We start from the raw sequence: 16,709 nt of genomic DNA on the forward strand, positions 1-16,709 counted from the left end.
CATACACGAAGAAACGGGAGACAACCAGCCAGAGACACCATTGCTATGGTGATACAAGGCATTGGAGCACGCTCAGCAGGGAAAATAAAAGGAATTACAAGCCGCATTTTCAGCTGCACAGGAAAACATCCTCAAGATAGGATCAGGCCAGAGAATCCACCCCATCCAATTGTTAGTCAGCTGTCATCTGCTTCCCTTCTTCCACTGTCTGCAGGTCAAAGAGGACGCAGCAACAGATACAAAATGTAAAGAGGTTATTTTATTATTGATTCAGAGGTTAGACAAGGCACCATTTGATCTAGAAAGAAATGCAAAAAAACAATTAAGTGTTATTTACGCAGTCAATTAAGAAAGTCTCTTTTGCATTTCTTCAGCATTACGTGAATTCCAGCTTGGTCAAGATCACAGAAAAGCCACCCCAACGCCAAGTAAGGCAGGCTTGGACTAGAGCCGCAGCCCCTCAGTTCACCAGCAGAAAAACCTCGAGCAGCCTCTGTGCCCCGAGGGTTGAGGAATGCAGCAGAACAAGAAAAACTAAACTTCCAGGAAAAGACCATGGCTTTTTTTTTTCCCCTTTCTACTTCAGAAATGAGTTGTTTGTTCATTTTGGTCCTTGCTGACAGGAAGCAGCTTTAGAATCATGGCAAACCTTGCGGTGGCTTCCAGCTAAGAGCCGTAAGACAAGCCCAGAAGGTCCCGGAGGAGCCTGGAACGGCATCTAGCCTCCAACGAGACCAAGGACCTGGGTATGGGCTTCAGCACGGATGTTTCTCTCTGTACAATTATTTTGCCTTCTAAACACTGATTTCTATGGAGAAGGTAATCTCCTCTTCAAAATGATTCTGCTGAGTAAGAAATCCAAACAAATACCAACCAAATTAACCCCCAACCCCCTTGTCCTCCACCTCCTTTTCCCCTCCCATCAATCCCCCCCCCCAGCTGCCCTCCCTGCCCCCCCCGCACCAGGGGAGGGCTGCAATGGGTGATGTAGCAGCGTGCAGCGTTTGGCGGTTTCTCATCTGGTTCACGAAGTCACTCAGCTGGAATAAATGGGAACAAAAAAATAGATTTAGGGGAAAAAAAAACAAAATGAATCACGGTTTATGGTAGAAAAGGGCTGTTGAGCTGGATGCAAAGTAAACACGAAGGGGGAAAGGAGTAGAGTGGAAGCACACATTGTTCTTGCTGTGGGGTAAAGCCTCGACCAAGTCCAGGAGCACCACCTGGCCAGGAACCCTTCCTGCCATCACGGCAGCGCGCAGAGTGCCGCAGCTTTCTTTGACTCTCCTGAGATGCTGAGATAAAAGCTGCTCCACTCAGTGTCTTTACAGCCACCGAGACGCAGAGGCAGCTCTAACGCACATTTTCCACTACTGTGGAGCGCAGCAGCCCCGCGCTAAGTGCTGCCCCCCCTTCCCACACGCGGCCTCCACGCACCGGGGCTGCCCTTTCACAGCAAAGTGAGACAAGAGACAAGGTGACAGCCATCTGTGGAAACTCAGGCTGCTGACGAAACCGGCACCCTTAGCTACTTTCAAATCCCCTGTCCCCACACTCACATGCTTTCAAGAGCAACAAGTCAACTGCTTTCAGTTTCTGGCATCATTTCCAGTTTGCTGAAAGGGAAGAGGGCTGCTTCCCCGGAAAGGATGTATGAGGACAGAGTCATTTGCAGCCAAAAGAGAAGTTACCAAGAAAAACAGCAATGGTTTCCTGAGGGCTGGGCACCTGCTATAGACACAGAGCGGCTCGGCGCAGAGGGAGACATGCCAGCTCCTCCAAGGGAGTGTGCTCAGTGACACTACCTCCTTCAACATACACAAAAGGCCAAAGGACAGTTTTATCTGGCCAGGCTGCATTTACAACGGGGTCCTCTAGGTAGGGCTGGAATCTCACGAGCAAGGGCCGTCACCGGCCTCGCAAGGTTGCTGTGCAGTGGTGGTGTGACAGCCCTGAGAGAGCCCGGGCACTAAGCACAACGCACGCTTAGTGCCCAACGCACGCGGTGTCCTCAGACGGACAGCCAGAGCGAGCCGCTTGATTTGCTCAAGAAACGAGTACATTTCCATGATCTCACAACAAAGGGCACTGGCTCAAGGGCACGTGGTGCTAGTAGTTAGTAACTGTGTCTCCCAGGCCTTGAAAAAAAAAAAAACATTCGTTTTGCAATAAGGTTTTATTTAGACTTTGGGATCGGGGGAAGCTAAACACACCTTCACCTCCTTGGCCAAAGTCAAGGGAAGAGGGCAGTGAGAAAACCAACACCCAAATCCACTTCTTATCCTCAGGACATGACAAATTGCTACGTGGAGACTGCCTTAACTCGACCGAAGACTTCATTAAAAAAACCCTTCTCACTAATAATCACTATATTGGGGTCCATACCTCAACTGGAAAAGGTTTAGGGTCCACAATGAGCCCAGCTCTCACCCACCCATTTTTTGCCCTAAAAACACCGTCAGAACGGGGGGAAAAAGTGATCTGTGCTCTCCCAGACTGCTGTGTCACACAGCGTAACACACGCTCAACAAGAACAAACCCTCACCCAGCTCTGCACACACTCACAGCCGAGCTCTGCCTCCCGCTGCTGCTCCCCCTGACGACGCGCACAGCCCTTCACGCGCTCCCCACAAGCCCATTTCGTTTCCTGCAGCTGACAGAGCATCCCCTATCGGGTACCCTGTGAAAGTCTTTCCCCCCAGCTGCTCAGGCCTGATCTCCAATCTCCTGCTCATCCTCCGTGGAGCAGCCAGGGACAGCTGGAGGTGCAGCTGCTTCCCCTGGGGAGCTGCAGCTCTAGGATGAAACAAAAGCCTTTTGACCCTACGGGGCGCAAACCCCGCTTCTGGCAGCGGGCAGCTGGTGCTCAGGCTCGCTGCGACCTCTAAGGGCCAAATCGCCCACACGTGCACACAAACTGACACTCACATGTGCTGAGATAGAGACCGTTAACAGCTCATTTAATAGAGAATTGGCAAAGCCCTGCCTTGGGCTTCATCATTCCCTCTTCTACTCTGCTTAGCTCTTCACCCTCCCTGGCCCCAAACAGACAGACACAGAGAGAGAGAGACAGAGAGAGATGGAGACAGACAGAGAAGGAGAGCTCCGTCCTGGGACAGAGCCCTAAATGAACATAACCAGGTCTTTACATGTCGCTTTCGAGAAGGCTGCCAGGATGCTAGCAAACACCACGTCGGGAGACTGGGAGGCATCGACCGCCGTGTGGATCCCTCGCTTGCTGTAGTAGGAGACCAGGGGGGAGGTCTGCGTGTGATAGGCCTTCAGGCGGGTTTTCAAGGCTGCTTCGTTGTCGTCCGAGCGGCGGATCAGGGGCTCTCCAGTGACCTGGGAGAAGCAAGGGGACAGTCTCCAGCTAGCTGCAGCCTGGCGCGCTCCCCCCTTCTCTGCGCAGCTCTGACAACCCCTGCTCCCCTCCTTCACGGCAGGCTACAAGGCAGAGCTGCAGAGGCGAGTCCCCAGGCGAGCACAGGAGAGCAGGGCGAACCCAGGGCATCGAACCAAGTCCCAGAGCCGTCACCGAAGAGAGGAGGATTCAGCGTCAGTCTTTCCCCCACACACCGCTCTGCTTGCTAAAAGGAGCCCAAGGATCCTCAGGACCAAATGCCAGCTACAGTTGCTCCCGGGAGGGAAACGGGTCGCAACCCACTGCAACTTCAGCTATGGACATAGTCCACCAGGTTGTGACGTGACAGAGCCTGGGCCAGCTCTGCAGAAGGGCCGTGCCCTTCACTCATCCCTCCACGCCTCGCTCCCTGCGGTGCCGTCGGCCGAGGCTGCCCAGGCAGCTCCCCATGCTCCCCAGAAAGGCAGGACACAAAGCACAAGAGAAGGAAAAAAATAAAAAAAAGTTTTTCCAGGGATGCTGCAAAGCATCAGCTAAACCCAAAGCAAGGTAAGCTGCGGCCTCGGGAGCTCACATACATCATCCTTCATGTGCTCTTTGGGGGGTCTGAACTCCTCGTGATACGAGCGGCCACTCGCTGGGTGAATCAGCCTACGACAGAAAGCAAGTGTCAGCAAAGGGGCCCGGTGCCAGGACAGGTCTCCTGATCGTGCCAGTCATCAGCACAAAAACATCCGCGATACGGACACAGTTAGCCACTCTCATTTAGGAAAATATCTCCCAGTTATTTCTATACCAACGGCCTCTTCAGGTGCTTGGAAAAAATAAAAGAGCAGCTGCTTTTTAGTGGGTGGAGAAGGGATGCTTTACTGGGGGAGGGGGGCTAGCTCCCAGGGACACAGGGGGATGGCGTAACAGCAGCAGACGTCTGTCTCTGCACAGCCATGCCTGACCCTGGACAGAACGTTCAGCAGTGCCCGAACACGTCTGCAAAGGCTTGCATAAGGGAGAAGTAACAGCACCAGAGAAGCAGGAGCATAAAGACTTCAGCTGTCAGACACCGGGCCTAACGGCTGAGCTGGCCCACCAGGACGTCGATTCCTATCGGCAACGGGCTCTGCTCAAGGCTGGCCCCGGCGAGGCAGGCTCAAACAGAGCACGCATCTAACACAGACCAGCACCGCAGCCAGCCCTGAGCACCGTGAGAATAACCGAAGCGAACCAAAACAAGGACACTCTCCCTTGAACTGGAAAACCCCACCCCACGCACAGAGCGTTCGGGAGAGAGTTACCGTCCGGTGATTCTCCGGATGAGCAGGGAGTCGGGGATGCTGAACTCGACGACGGAGTCCAGCTTCTCCCTCCGCTTCTCCAGGAGCTCATCCAGCTACAAGAGAAAACACCAAGTCAGGGGGGCAGATGCCGAGGGACCCCCGCCTCCTGAGGAAGGAGACGCCCCTGGTCAGGGACCGCGCTGGCTCACGCACCATCTCAGCCTGCTTCACCGTGCGCGGGAAGCCGTCCAGGAGGAAGCCGTTCTTGCAAGGAGGGGTGTCGAGGTTGTTCTCGATCAGCTCCACCACCATCTCGTCGCTCACCTGCGGAACGGAGATGGGCACGCCCTGATTTCACATACAGCTGCCCCCAGAGCCTCTGTACGCATGCCAGTTTATTATTATTATTTATTTTAAACAGCCATTCCCGATCCCAGAGGCAGCCGCAGCAGCACAGCGCACTGCCGCAGCAGGGCGAAAGCTGCACGCTCAGACATGCCCACGTCAGGGAAATGCTCCTTGGGACGGGTGTCAACATTGAGACGTGGCTAATGAGACACTTCACGTGGCTAATGAGACGCTTCGCGCCACTGTCACCCCAGTGTGAGTTACCCGGTGTGGTAGCTCACTGCTGCCAAGGTTGCTGTGTTTTACAAGGGGACGTCAACCTTACGACAAACTCCCTAATGTCTTTTTTTTTTTTAAAAAAAACAATTCACAGCACAGTGATATCGGCGTAACCTTTATTTCCTGTGACTTTGTACCTTCACACACACATCTGAGTAAGCAGGCCTGGCCAGGAAGGGTAAAACACACAAGTTCCTTATTGACTCCTGTGAGCTGTGCGTGAAGGTAAACGCCAGAAGAGCCGCTGACAAGCTCGGGCCCCGCTGGGCAGTCTCACCTACGTCATGACCTCAGTACGCCCTGGGATTAGTGCCTTTCTGTTCTGCAGCCCCAACAATGGGTGTTTGTTCCAAAATCGTCTCTCCTCACCGGCAGCAGCGCTGCTTTCTCCAGCACACCCCACTGAGACCTAGCAGGATTTGGGACCAGACCGTCACACCGCATAAACAAGAACCCTGGCGCAGGAAGCACGCGAGCGGGGAGGAGTTTGGGGCAAGCAACAAGTCCCTTCTGTCCTCTCCTGATTACCACGTTCAGAGAAGGAGCTCATGGTTCATAATCGAGCGTAAAAACCCACCCCAGGCTCCAGGCTTTGAGATAACTTGAAGCCCGAGCACAGCACCAGGACGCACCGGTGGAGCACCCAGTGCCTGCTGCCACAGACACGTGGCAGATACCAGCGGTCCTGCCAGATAACGTCCCTATCTTTCACAACCAGCTGGGATATTGCAGACTCAGTGTTGCAATGCACGCTTGAAGCAGAAGCTGGAGATAAGACACATCGCTCCTGGGGCCTGCAGATTCTCCTCTGGGCATCATAAGCCCATGACAGCCAGCTGTGATGCCCAAGATCCGCTCCGCACTGCTCAGCTTTGGGGCAAGTCACTGCAGTTTGCTGTCCCTCAGGTGCCCCCAAGAGATTTCAGTCATTTCAGAAAGATAATTAAATCCTTGGAAAACAAACTAGGGATCCTAACTCTTGGATCCAAAGTGTCCTTCACACAACACAGCGACACTCTGAAGTCTATTTTCATCGCACAGTTACAGGCAAGCAGCGGTTACACAAGAGCTGGGACGCAGATGAAACCTCTGAACAGAGCTTTCAGCCCTACAGGGGTCCAGACATCACGGGAAGAGGCAGGAGCTGCAAAGAACGAGCGTAACGTTCTGCAGCTCCGAGGATAAACCCTTACATCAACCAGCATTCGCAAGGCACAGCCCAGGCAGCACCCTACAAACATAAGAACTCTGCGACAGAAAGAAACAACCCAGGGCACAGGGGCTGCTGGCAGGCGAGGAGTTTTGGTGGGGAAGGATGCGCCTATCGAACACTGCTCCTGCAGGGGGACTGGAACCCCCAGCCCTGCCTGCACCCTACAGCCTGCCCCTCCTCCACTGCTGCTTTTTCTGCTTATGCCCCTATTAAGGGACGGATTTGTGCTGCTGTGATTGCAGGAGCAGCCAGACCCCCCCCCCCCACACACACCCCCCGTTACCCACCAGCTTCCCGGAATCCATTGTCTCCTTGAGCCGCTTGCCCAGCTCGGAACCTGAGGCCACCATGGCCCGCAGCATGTCCCCGGTGGCCAGGTGGCAGACGCAGTACGCCTCGGCCAGCTTCGGAGCCTGCGGGACAGGAGCAGAGGAGGCGGCTCAGCGCCGCGGCATGGCCCAAGGGACCCCTGGGGGCTGCGGCCGGGACCCCCCCCCCGAGTCCCCGAGCCCCGGGACCCCCCCCCCCCCGGGAGACCCCCCCAGGAGCCCCCCTCCCCCCCCGATCCCCGGGACCCCGGAACCCCCCCACACCCCGAGACACCCCAACGACCCCGGGCCCCCCCCCAGGCCCATCCCCGGCCCCCATGGGGCACCGAGCCCCGCGGCCCGGCCTTTGTCCAGGCCCCGCCGCTAGGCCGCAGGCCCGGGGCCCTGCCGGGGGAAGCGGCCCGACCCGGCCGCAGGGTGCCGGGGAGGGAAGGCCCCGCCATGCCCGCACCTGGGTGCCCTTCCCGGCGCCGGGCGGGCCCAGCAGCACCGCGCGGATCCCGCGGCCCAGGCTCGGGGCCGGGCCCGGGGCCTGCCCGCGGCCTCCCCCCGCCTGCGCGCTCGGAGCCATGGCCGCGACTGCGCCGGGCCGGCCGCGTGCCGCGCGGCCAATGGGCGCCGGGGGCGGGGCCTGGGGGCGGGGGCGGGGCTTAGAGGGTAGGGGCGGGACTTAGAGGGGGCGGGGTTTAGCGGGTAGGGGGCGGGGTCTATGCATTAGGGGGCGTGGTTTAGGGGACAGGGGATTGGGGATTGGCTGATAGGGGCGTGGCTTATCGGATAGGGGGGCGTGGCTTATCGGCTAGGGGGCGTGGCTTATCGGATAGGGGGCGTGGCCTCGTCCTGGGGCAGCGCGCGGGGCCGGTGCCGCGCCCCGGCAGGGCCCTGAGCTCCCCGTGCCCCGGGTCCGTTTGCCCCGGGGCTGCGCGCCCTGCGCAGCGCGTGTCTCGTGGGGACACGAGGCACCTCCGGCACGGGCGGGGACCCCGCTGCGTGCTGCAGGGAGTGCGGAGCGTGCACAGCCCGTGGCTTCCGGCCCCTCTGCGCTGGCGAAACGAGGCAGGATCCCACGGGAGGCAGAGCTCCCGCGGCCCTGGCTGCCGGGGAGTCCACGGCAAAGCCAAGGGCACGGGGTTGGATACAGGGAGCCGGGAGTGGCCACGATAAGTTGGCCCCAGGTCCCCCCTCGCCTGCTCCGTGGGGGTGGCTCCCACCCTCCCCTACCCCCCCCCAGTGCACAGAAGGTCTCGGTGAGCAGAGAGGGGAAATGGGAAATGAACGAGAAAAAAAAATAAAAAAATAAAAAATAAATCCCCTGCTCAGCCTGCGGTGCGTGGGATGGAGCAGCACGGCCGTCGCCAAGCGCACGAATGCAGGCGAAGGCAGGATGGATGGGCCCCGCAGGGCACCTGCGTGTTTGGTGGAGCTGGGTTGTGCCGCGGGGACCCCGCCGAGGCTGGCAGCAGCGCGGCGAGAGCAGAGGCAGCCCCCGGCGGCTTCCCACCCGCCTCCCCCAGCCGCCATCCGGGTGCTGCTCGGCCTTTTTCTGCTCGGAGCCCCGTTTCCCTGGAAGCAGTGTTTCGGAGATATTTTTGGCACTCTTCCCCCCGAGGATCCCCGCGCACGCGATGCACGCGCAGCCACGAGCAGCAGCACGGCAGGGCCGGGCTGCCAGCAGGCCGGCAGCGCTGCGCACCGGCAGGCTGGGGACGAGCTGCCCGCCCCTCGGGGACTCGGTGAGGTCCTGGGGTGTCGGGGGGGCTGCCCCGGCCCGGGGAGGGAGCGGGCGGGGGGGCAGGGGGCGGATTCTGCTCTGCCCCGGGAGAGGGATGAAGGATGCTCAGAGGCAGCGCAGCACAGCTGGGCGCTGTTGCCACGGCTATGCTGTGAGGCAGAGCGGGGGGAGAGGAGGGGGCTGGGATTTAGGGGATGCAGCCGCCCTACATTCCCCCCCCCCCCGCAGGCTTGGCAGGTCCGGGGTCTGGGTGCTGGCAGGGAGCCGGGGCAGGACAAGCAGCCGCCGCCGAGGCCAATTCGTTCTGGTGGGGGGCGTTCGTGGGCACAGCCTGTTAAATGCTGGCTGAGGTAACGGGCTGGGGGGGCTGCGTGGGGCTGCTGGCGTGCCTGGCACGGCAAGGAGGGGGACAGAGGGCAATGCCTGCAGCTGCTGAGTTTGGGGAGTGGTGGGTGGAAGGCATCCCGCCACCAGTGCCTCTCTGCCTTGCACTGCCTCTCGCCAGAGATGTTGGACCCCCGGCAGCAGTTACGCCCTGGGGTGCTGCAGGAGCTCAGCGCTCCTCGGAGGCCCCCTGGCAGCACGGCTTGTCACCCGGCAGGGAGGCTGTGGACCTCGGTAAGGAGGGGGGGTGCAAGGGAGCAGGGAGCAGTTTCGTGCAGGGCTGGCAGGATCAGCCCCCTACATTGCTCGTTGTTTGTGTGCCCGAGCAGGGCTGGGGTTGGGGGCTGGTCAGCAATGCCTTTGGGGAGAGAAGGGTAAGGCCAGAGGGTTACAAAGCTCTGAGAGCCTCAAAGCCCATTGCCCATCTCTGGGGGTTGCTGGTGGTGCTTGCTTGGTGCGTTGCGGCACGCTGCCGCTCTGGGGTCACTGTGCTCCTTCTCCTAGTGCCTATCCGAAATGTAGGTGGGTCTCTGCAGAGGAGGCAGTGTGCAGCTCTGAGAAATGAAACCTCTGCTCGCTTCTGATCAGGGGGACCATTTTCCTGAAAAGCCCTGTGGCTGGACCTGGATTATTGGAGAGGAAACGTTTCCTGTGAGCTCATGTTAAGTCTTCAGCTCCCTGGGTTATGGGATGGGCTGGATCCAAGGGAAGAGATTATTAAAGCTGTTCCACTAAGCGTGCAAGCCAGGAAATGCCACAGAGTTGCCTAACTTGTACCCTTGTTCCATATACTGTGTCACGGGAGAGAAGTGAAACTGGAACCACAGCGCAGGTCAGACTGTGACCAGTTGGCTGGTGCTCGGGGGTGCCCTGTGCTGCGCTCCTCAGGGGTGCATCCCTTCTCATGGGGCTTGTGTGTCCAGGAACGTGGGTCAGTGAGTTTTCAGCAGCTTGAAAACCACAGGGAAACTTCTCGCCATGCAACATACAGCAGATCTGACGACATGCCACAGCGTGAAGAAACACGTCCTGGCATATATAGGCCATCAGCTCTGCAGCGAAGGTGGCTTTGTTGTGAACAGCATCAGTGCCCGAGCTGCTGCTGTGTACAAAACCAGAGCTCTGCACTGCAGAGAAATGTGCCTCCTCCCCCTGGAGAGTGCTTTAACCCGTGGTGGTGCTCCCAGCTGAGGTGCTGGTTTGGAGGAGAGCAGCAGAGCTCTCCCCAGGGATTGCTGCCCTGCACAACCCACGCACAGGGACGGGAGGCACCTCAGGGAGCACGGAGGTGCAGGCTGTGGGAGTCTCTGGAGCCTTGCCACTAGTATTCTTTTTTTTTTTTTTTTTTTTTCCCCAGTGAGTTTCATACTTAGGAACTATACCCTGCTCGCACGAGTGCCGTCACACTTTGGCCATGAATGGGTACTTGAACGAATCCAACTTCACGATGGTGGAGGAGGGTTTCACCACCAGGGACCTCCTGGAGAACCTCCTGGTGGGGCTGTACCCACCGGTAAGGGGAAGGGCCGGCGGCTCTGCTGCTCCCTGCGGCCGTGGGGCCGTGGCTGCTGCTCACCCCAGCCCTGTCCTAGAGCGACCAGCAAGCCTTCTTCGTGGCAGACCTCGGGGACATCGTGAAGAAACACCTGCGCTTCCTGAAGGCCTTGCCCCGCGTGAAGCCCTACTTCCCTGTTAAGTGCAACAGCAGCGGAGGAGTGGTTCGGCTGCTGGCTGAGCTGGGGGCAGGCTTTGCCTGTGCCAGCAAGGTAGGGCTGGGGGAGGATGGATGGGGATGTGTGCGGGAGAGTGGCAGAGCTCACCCTCATCTCCAGGTTTCCTCTCTAGCCGACACCTACAGCAGCAGAGGTCTCCCCCTGCTGTCAAACCCTGCCACACAACCCGGGGATACTTGCCCTGTCTGTCCGGTGACTCAGGCTTGTTGCCTTTGACCAACATTCCTGTGTGTGACCTGTGTCCCGGCTGGCAGGCTTGGCTGGTGGCAGGCTTCATCCCTGGGGTGCCTGCTGCAGGCACCCTCTGAGTGGCTGTAGGGCCGAGCACAAAGCTCCCCCAGTCCATCCATTTGCTCATAGCCAGGTTCCCAAGGAGGACCAAAGTTAAGCTACTTACTTGGATGTAATTAAACAGCACATGTCACCAGGAGGAGAAAGTGCAAGGATTCATTACAACTCAGACCAGCTCTGCGGCTGTAACCCTCTCGCTGCAGCTCCCGGGGGAGATGTGCCCAAACCCCCTCCCTGCTCACTTGCCCCACTTGTTTTCTCTCCTCCTGTTCTTGTGCTGCTTGTAAACACCTCGCCGCAACCTGCCCCTGCCGGGACAAAGTTCACTGTGATCCCATTGAGCTTTTGCAGCCATTCCCTGGAAAAGCCCAGGCTGCAGTGCTGGCGGTTTGCCCCTCGCAGTGCCACAGGGGCTGTGGCCCGGAGCCGGCCGTGTCCAAGCGTGGCAGCGCTGGCCCCAGGGACCTGCCCGGTACGCGTGCCGTTTCCCTGCAGACAGAAATTGCAGCGGTTCAGAGCATCGGGGTCCCGGCTGACAAGATCTTCTACAGCAGCCCCTGCAAGCAGATTGCCCACATCAAATACGCAGCCAGCCACGGCGTGCGGCTGATGGCCTTTGACAACGAGGTGGAGCTGGGCAAGGTGGCCAGGAGCCACCCTCACGCCAGGTGGGTGCCGATGCAGGATCCGCTGGCACCAGTGGAGGGGGGGCTGAAGGAGGAGCTGGGGAGGTGGCTGTGGGGTGGTGGAGGGCCCAAAGACCCCTCAACACGGTGCTTTTCGCCGTGCAGGATGCTTTTGGGTATTGCTGCTGACTCCAGCCCCTCTGCCCATCCCAGCATGATGTTTGGTGCCACGCTCAAGTCCTGCCGGCGCCTGCTAGAGGCAGCGAAGGAGCAGGCTGTGGAGGTTGTTGGCATCAGGTACGGCACGTTGTCCTTCTTCAATCAGGGCGCTCATCCTGTTGGGCATCCCGGTGGGGAGCTCTTGTTGGGACCACTTTGGGGCAGGTTGGCCTGCAGAGAGGGGCTCTGCAGGGTGGGCTGGGCAGTCTCACCCTGGATGTTTTGTGGGAGGTGCAGGGGTGCCCCGGTGAGGATCGCGGGATCTCCGTGTCCCCTCACTGCCACATGGGACAGGCCAGCCCTGCTCAATGGGGACTGTGCCCCCAGCTTTCACCTCGGGAGCTGCAGCCTGGAGCCCCAGGGCTTTGCCCAGGCTGTCGCTGAGGCGCAGCTGGCGTTTGACATGGGCGCAGAGCTGGGCTATCGGATGCACCTCCTGGACATCGGAGGGGGATTCCCTGGCACCGAGGACGCCAGAGCTCAGTTCGAGGAGGTACACGGCTCCCAGGGCTGGCTCTGGGCAGGCAGAGAGAGAGGCCGGAGCTGGCTCCCTGCCCTGTCCCGGGCAGCGAGGCTGAGCTCGCGGGGACAAACATCTTTTCCCCACCCAGATTGCTGCTGTGATAAACTCTGCCTTGGACACGTATTTCCCGGAGGGCTGCGGGGTGGAGATCGTTGCGAGACCCGGGCGATACTATGTCACCTCGGCCTTCACTCTCGCAGCCAGCATCACCGCCAAGGAAGAGGTTCCTGCGGAGCAGCCGGGCTCTGATGGTACGTGGGGCCGCGGGACCGGCCTGCCCGTGGGACCGTGGCCCCTGAGCCCCTCTCTGTTCCGCCAGGGGAAGAGTCCGGCAGCAAGAAGAGCCTCGTCTACCACCTCAGCGATGGCATCTATGGAGTCTTCAGCTGCGTCCTGTTTGACAGCCCCTGCCCGAAGCCTCTGCTGCACAAGGTGAGGACCTGTTCTGGCTTGAGGGGAGCCCAGCAGGTCCCTCAGTGGTGTCAAACATCCATGGCAAGTGCCTGGGTCTGCCTCTGGGCTTGGCAAGCCAGCGTGGGGTGGTAAGTTAGGCTGTACAGATGCTGTCTGGCCAGCTGTGAGACAAAGAACCTTTGGGAAAGGTGAAAACCATCCTTTCAGGCTGGTCTTTAAAGCTGGTGAAGGAACACTGAGACAGACCTGTCACTGGGTGCTTTCCACGGGCATCAGGGCAGACTGGTCCAGGCTCTAGCCACCTGGGTTAATTTTAAGAGCGTGTCTCTTGGTTTGGGCCCAGATTCTCACCCTATATAAAACAGCTCAGCGCTGTGCTGCAGGTGCCCTCATTCCCTGTGGCTGCCCGATCTTTCCCCCGCAGAAGCCTTGCCCAGACCACCTCTTATGCAGCAGCCTCCGGGGTCCGCCGGGGCACTCAGAGGACCGGATTGCCGAAGGCATGGAGCTGCCCGACCTGCAGGACGGCGACTGGCTGATTTTCCAGGACATGGGTGCATACACCATCGCCGCGTCGTCCCTGCTGGGTGGGCGCTCCCAGCCACAGGTCACCTACGCCATGTCGCGCCTGGCCTGGTAAGAGACCGTCCTGGTGAGCAGGGCCGGGGGCTTCCAGAGGGAGGCTCCGAGCAGCGCCCAGGCCGGGCTCTGTGCCCAGGGGAGAGGGTCAGATCTGAGGGGGGCAGACCCTGGGGGTTCAGGGTCAAAACCTGGCCACTGGGGTTATTAAATAACGAGCCAGGTTTTAAATCCTGAGACAATTTTTCACTGGAGAAGCTGTGGGGGCAGATCAGCTCTGGCTGTGCAGACGGGGCTGGGGCTCTGGAGAAGCGAAAGCCCCCGAGTTCCCCTTCCTTGGGCCCACCCTGTGGCATTTCATGAGTGGGTGCCCTCGCGCCCCCCGGGTGTCTCGTGCTTGCAGGAAGGCCGTCCAGCTCTTCCAGGGGAAGCTGCTGTCAGCAGAAGACGACCACGAGAGCGCCTGCACCCCCTTGTCGTGTGGCTGGGAGATGGTGGAGTCGCTCTGCGTCCCCCCGGTCTTCGCTCCGGCCGGCATCATCTGAGCAGCACGGGGATGGGGAAGGTGTTGTGCCAGCACCCCTGCGCTCACACCCCGTCCTGGGACCCACGGGCAGCCCTCAGCGCCCCGCGTGGATCCTGCTCCTCCTGCTCGTGTGGTGCTGTGTGCCTGCTGCAGGGGCTGGGCGGGCAGGCTGACGGGTTTGGGTTCTTTTTTTAAAGAGTTATGGAAATAAATGGTTGTTGAGCGTGGCTCAGGTTATGGCTGAGGAGCCCTCGGGCTCTTCCTCCCCTCCCTGTGCCCGAGGTGGCAGAGGAGCCGGCTCTGATAAGCAGGTAGCTGCATTACGAGGCTGCGCTCGTTAGGGAAGCTGGGGCTGCTCACCCAAGCCTTGGGGGCTGTGTTCAGGCATCCGGAGGGACCCCAGGGGCTTGGGGGGGCTTGGAGACAGGGGTGGGCTCTGGGATGTGGGTACAGCTGGGGGGGAGGCTGGGTGGCACCCTAATGAGCCCCCCTGAGGAGCCCTCCTGCCTGCTGCCACAGCACTGTGGTGGGGGGAGGCCACAAAAGCCAAAAAATGGGGATGCTGTGAGACCCTGAGAGCCAGAAATTGGGAGCACTGGGAACACTGGGAGCATGGTGCGCTGGGAGCACTGGGCACTGGGGTCACTGGGAGCACTGGAGTTACTGGGAGTGCGGGGCACTGGGATCACTGGGAGCACTATGAGCGCTGGGCACTGGGGTCACTGGGAGCACTGGAGTTACTGGGAGTGCAGGGCACTGGGATCACTGGGAGCACTGGGGATGCTGGGAGCAGTGGGAGCACTGGGAGCGCTGGGAACACTGGGGGCACTGTGCACTGGGGTCACTAGGAGCGCTGGGAACTGGGAGCACTGGGGTCACTGGGAACACTGGGATCACTGGGAACTGGGAGCACGGGGAACACTGGGAGCACGGGGGACACTGGGATCACTGGTGGCACTGGGGTCACTGGGATCACTGGTGGCACTGGTGGCATTGGGATCACTGGGGACACTGGGCCCACTGGGAGCACTGGGATCCCTGGGATCACTGGGAGCACTGGGCCCACTGGGCACTGGGATCACTGGGCCCACCCCCGGCAGGGGGCGCCGGGGCGCGGCGGGCGCTCCCCCTCCCGGCCACCAGGGGGCGCTGCCGGGCGGTGCCGCCGTGCCCGTGCCCGTGCCGCCGCCTCGGCCGTAAAGCGCGGCGCGGAGGTCGCGGCAGCGGCCGCGCTTGACGGCGGCGGGCGTCGCGCAAGGGCCGGTGAAGGACGGCGGTGCCGGTGCCGGTGCCCGTGTCCGCCGCCATGCCGTTCCTGGACCTGCAGCGGCAGATGGGCCTCGACATGGACCGCTGGCTGCTGCGGCAGAGCACCGCGCAGCCCTACGGCAACGCCGGGGCCTGCCACGCCTTCGAGCGGGAGTGGGTGGAGTGCGGGCACGGCCTGGGCCAGACGCGGGCCCGCCGCGAGTGCCGGCCCGAGTACGAGGACTTCATGGAGTGCATGCACCGCACCAAGCTGGTGAGCGGCGCCCGGCCACGGGCTGCCTCCGGGCCCCTCTGTGCCCGCGGGGGGCCGGCAGAGGGGCTCTGGTAAATGGGGGGGGGGGTGCCTGAGCCCCCCGGGGCGGTGCGGGGGGAAAAGGGGGATTCAGGGGGAGAAGCGGGGTGCTGGGGGTCGGTCGGGGACTTGTGGGTGGCAGCCTAACTGGAGAGCTGAGGTGCGTGGAGGGTCAGCCCTCGGCTTTCTCAGGAAGCAGAGAGCGTCTCTGACTCAAAACTCGTAATATTTGGTAGTAAAATGTGTCTTAACCGCGTGAGAACGCCCAAGGGAAGGGTTAGTGAGGGTCCTGCGTGCATGCAGCTCCCTTGGGGCTGTGCCAGGGTTCCACTTGTGGCCGTGTGAGCGCTCGTAAGCGCTGTGATGCCCGTTATACATCCCTGTCAACTCTCCCATGTGTTTTGTCAGGCTGCGCGTCTGAAAAAGATCCTGGAGCAGAGGGACAAGATGATCAAGGAAGGGAAGTACGTCCCGCCTGACTACTACAGCAGCCAGCAAGAGCCCAAGCCTTGACGCGCTCGGACCCCCACATCAGTCGTCTGCAGCCGAGGAAGTGAAGCCCCTGCAAAGAAAGCGCCTGGCACGGCTGGGCTCCGCTGCGGCTGGTCCACGTACCGCGGGGTCGGGGCTGCCTGACGGCCTTGCCCCTGACTGAAGGGGAATGACACCCGTGTCAGGCGTTAATGCTGTGCTAGTAAACGTCTCCTTTGGAACAGCGTTCAGCTCTGTCGTGTCTTTCTGAATAAAATATATTTGAGTGTCTCTGTAGCCCTCCTGCCAGGTTAACAGCCTGAGGTGCTGCCCTGGTGCTGGGGATGACCAGGAGCTGTGCCCCTCTGATGAGGGCAGCCATGGCGAGTTCCTTGGTGCTCGTGTTCCCTCCCTGCCTCACCTGCGGGCAGGGCAGTCGGCCCCAAAAGCGTGTGGGGATAGAATAAAGGAGTAAAAACCCATCCAAACTTGTCCTGCAAAGCTCCCTCCTAAATGAATGTCCACGTCTAGCACAGTTTTACAGGCAGGATACGTGGCTGGGGCTGCTCCCAGTCACTTTTCATTTGGATGTATTGGTGTGTGAGGTGAAAACCTGCTTAAAACACCTCTCTTTCACTAGGATTTAGGGCAGAAACAGCCAGATTTTGTTTCTCTACTGCTGTTTTGGTCTGTGTGTGTTCTGTTTCCCCTGCTTGGGGGCTGGGAGGCTTTGCTCTGAAACCCGGTGCGTCAGCGCGATCCGTTGAGCCTGGCAGCGAGCACCAGGCCCTGCTGATGGCAGCTGCAGTAGCCCTGGCCGCTGTCCCGTGGTCCTGGCCGCTG

At 60.2% G+C, this 16,709-nt stretch overlaps 3 protein-coding genes across 6 annotated transcripts; 2 read left to right on the top strand and 1 right to left on the bottom strand.

Annotated features, from left to right (window-relative positions):
• Nucleotides 1–239: 239 nt before the first annotated feature.
• AK2 (adenylate kinase 2) lies at nucleotides 240–7,418 on the bottom strand. Of its 2 annotated transcripts, XM_066982438.1 has the most exons (7): nucleotides 7,259–7,418; nucleotides 6,766–6,891; nucleotides 4,852–4,962; nucleotides 4,657–4,751; nucleotides 3,943–4,015; nucleotides 3,150–3,345; nucleotides 240–1,040 (listed from the first exon to the last, which is right to left on the bottom strand). In XM_066982438.1, exons 1-7 carry the CDS (start codon nucleotides 7,376–7,378, stop codon nucleotides 1,033–1,035), a joined length of 729 nt encoding a protein of 242 aa, XP_066838539.1. In that variant the 5' UTR covers nucleotides 7,379–7,418; the 3' UTR covers nucleotides 240–1,032. The 2 variants fall into 2 exon arrangements, with proteins under 2 accessions (XP_066838539.1, XP_066838538.1); XM_066982437.1 differs by lacking the exon at nucleotides 240–1,040 and having other exon boundaries at nucleotides 2,935–3,345.
• A 697-nt stretch (nucleotides 7,419–8,115) lies between these two features.
• On the top strand, nucleotides 8,116–14,061 carry AZIN2 (antizyme inhibitor 2). 3 transcript variants are annotated; one of them, XM_066982428.1, is made up of 11 exons: nucleotides 8,116–8,540; nucleotides 9,045–9,157; nucleotides 10,281–10,436; nucleotides 10,544–10,689; nucleotides 11,443–11,615; nucleotides 11,787–11,870; nucleotides 12,120–12,285; nucleotides 12,404–12,566; nucleotides 12,635–12,747; nucleotides 13,154–13,365; nucleotides 13,712–14,061. In XM_066982428.1, exons 1-11 carry the CDS (start codon nucleotides 8,143–8,145, stop codon nucleotides 13,851–13,853), a joined length of 1,866 nt encoding a protein of 621 aa, XP_066838529.1. In that variant the 5' UTR covers nucleotides 8,116–8,142; the 3' UTR covers nucleotides 13,854–14,061. The 3 variants fall into 3 exon arrangements, with proteins under 3 accessions (XP_066838529.1, XP_066838528.1, XP_047905538.2); XM_066982427.1 differs by having other exon boundaries at nucleotides 8,123–8,540; nucleotides 11,739–11,870; XM_048049581.2 differs by lacking the exons at nucleotides 8,116–8,540; nucleotides 9,045–9,157 and adding an exon at nucleotides 9,201–9,574 and having other exon boundaries at nucleotides 10,516–10,689; nucleotides 11,739–11,870.
• Nucleotides 14,062–15,050: 989 nt separating this feature from the next.
• Nucleotides 15,051–16,113, top strand: NDUFS5 (NADH:ubiquinone oxidoreductase subunit S5). The gene is made up of 2 exons (XM_048049535.2): nucleotides 15,051–15,356; nucleotides 15,804–16,113. The coding sequence occupies exons 1-2, from the start codon at nucleotides 15,141–15,143 to the stop codon at nucleotides 15,906–15,908; spliced, it is 321 nt and encodes a 106-aa protein (XP_047905492.2). The 5' UTR covers nucleotides 15,051–15,140; the 3' UTR covers nucleotides 15,909–16,113.
• Nucleotides 16,114–16,709: the final 596 nt, after the last annotated feature.

The sequence above is a fragment of the Anser cygnoides genome, chromosome 24, assembly GCF_040182565.1.
Source record: "Anser cygnoides isolate HZ-2024a breed goose chromosome 24, Taihu_goose_T2T_genome, whole genome shotgun sequence".
Lineage (NCBI taxonomy): Eukaryota > Metazoa > Chordata > Aves > Anseriformes > Anatidae > Anser > Anser cygnoides.

Bases quoted from the DNA above. Each gene is read 5' to 3' on its own strand.
- AK2 (XM_066982437.1), bottom strand. From the start codon at position 7,378: ATGGCTCCGAGCGCGCAGGCGGGGGGAGGCCGCGGGCAGGCCCCGGGC. The intron at 6,892-7,258 runs GTGCGGGCATGG...CCTGTCCCGCAG, and splicing joins GCGCCGGGAAGGGCACCCAG to GCTCCGAAGCTGGCCGAGGC. The intron at 4,752-4,851 runs GTGCGTGAGCCA...TTTCTCTTGTAG, and splicing joins CGGTGAAGCAGGCTGAGATG to CTGGATGAGCTCCTGGAGAA.
- AZIN2 (XM_066982427.1), top strand. From the start codon at position 8,143: ATGGAGCAGCACGGCCGTCGCCAAGCGCACGAATGCAGGCGAAGGCAG. The intron at 9,158-10,280 runs GTAAGGAGGGGG...TTTTTTCCCCAG, and splicing joins CAGGGAGGCTGTGGACCTCG to TGAGTTTCATACTTAGGAAC. The intron at 12,286-12,403 runs GTACACGGCTCC...TTCCCCACCCAG, and splicing joins CCAGAGCTCAGTTCGAGGAG to ATTGCTGCTGTGATAAACTC.
- NDUFS5 (XM_048049535.2), top strand. From the start codon at position 15,141: ATGCCGTTCCTGGACCTGCAGCGGCAGATGGGCCTCGACATGGACCGC. The intron at 15,357-15,803 runs GTGAGCGGCGCC...GTGTTTTGTCAG, and splicing joins GCATGCACCGCACCAAGCTG to GCTGCGCGTCTGAAAAAGAT.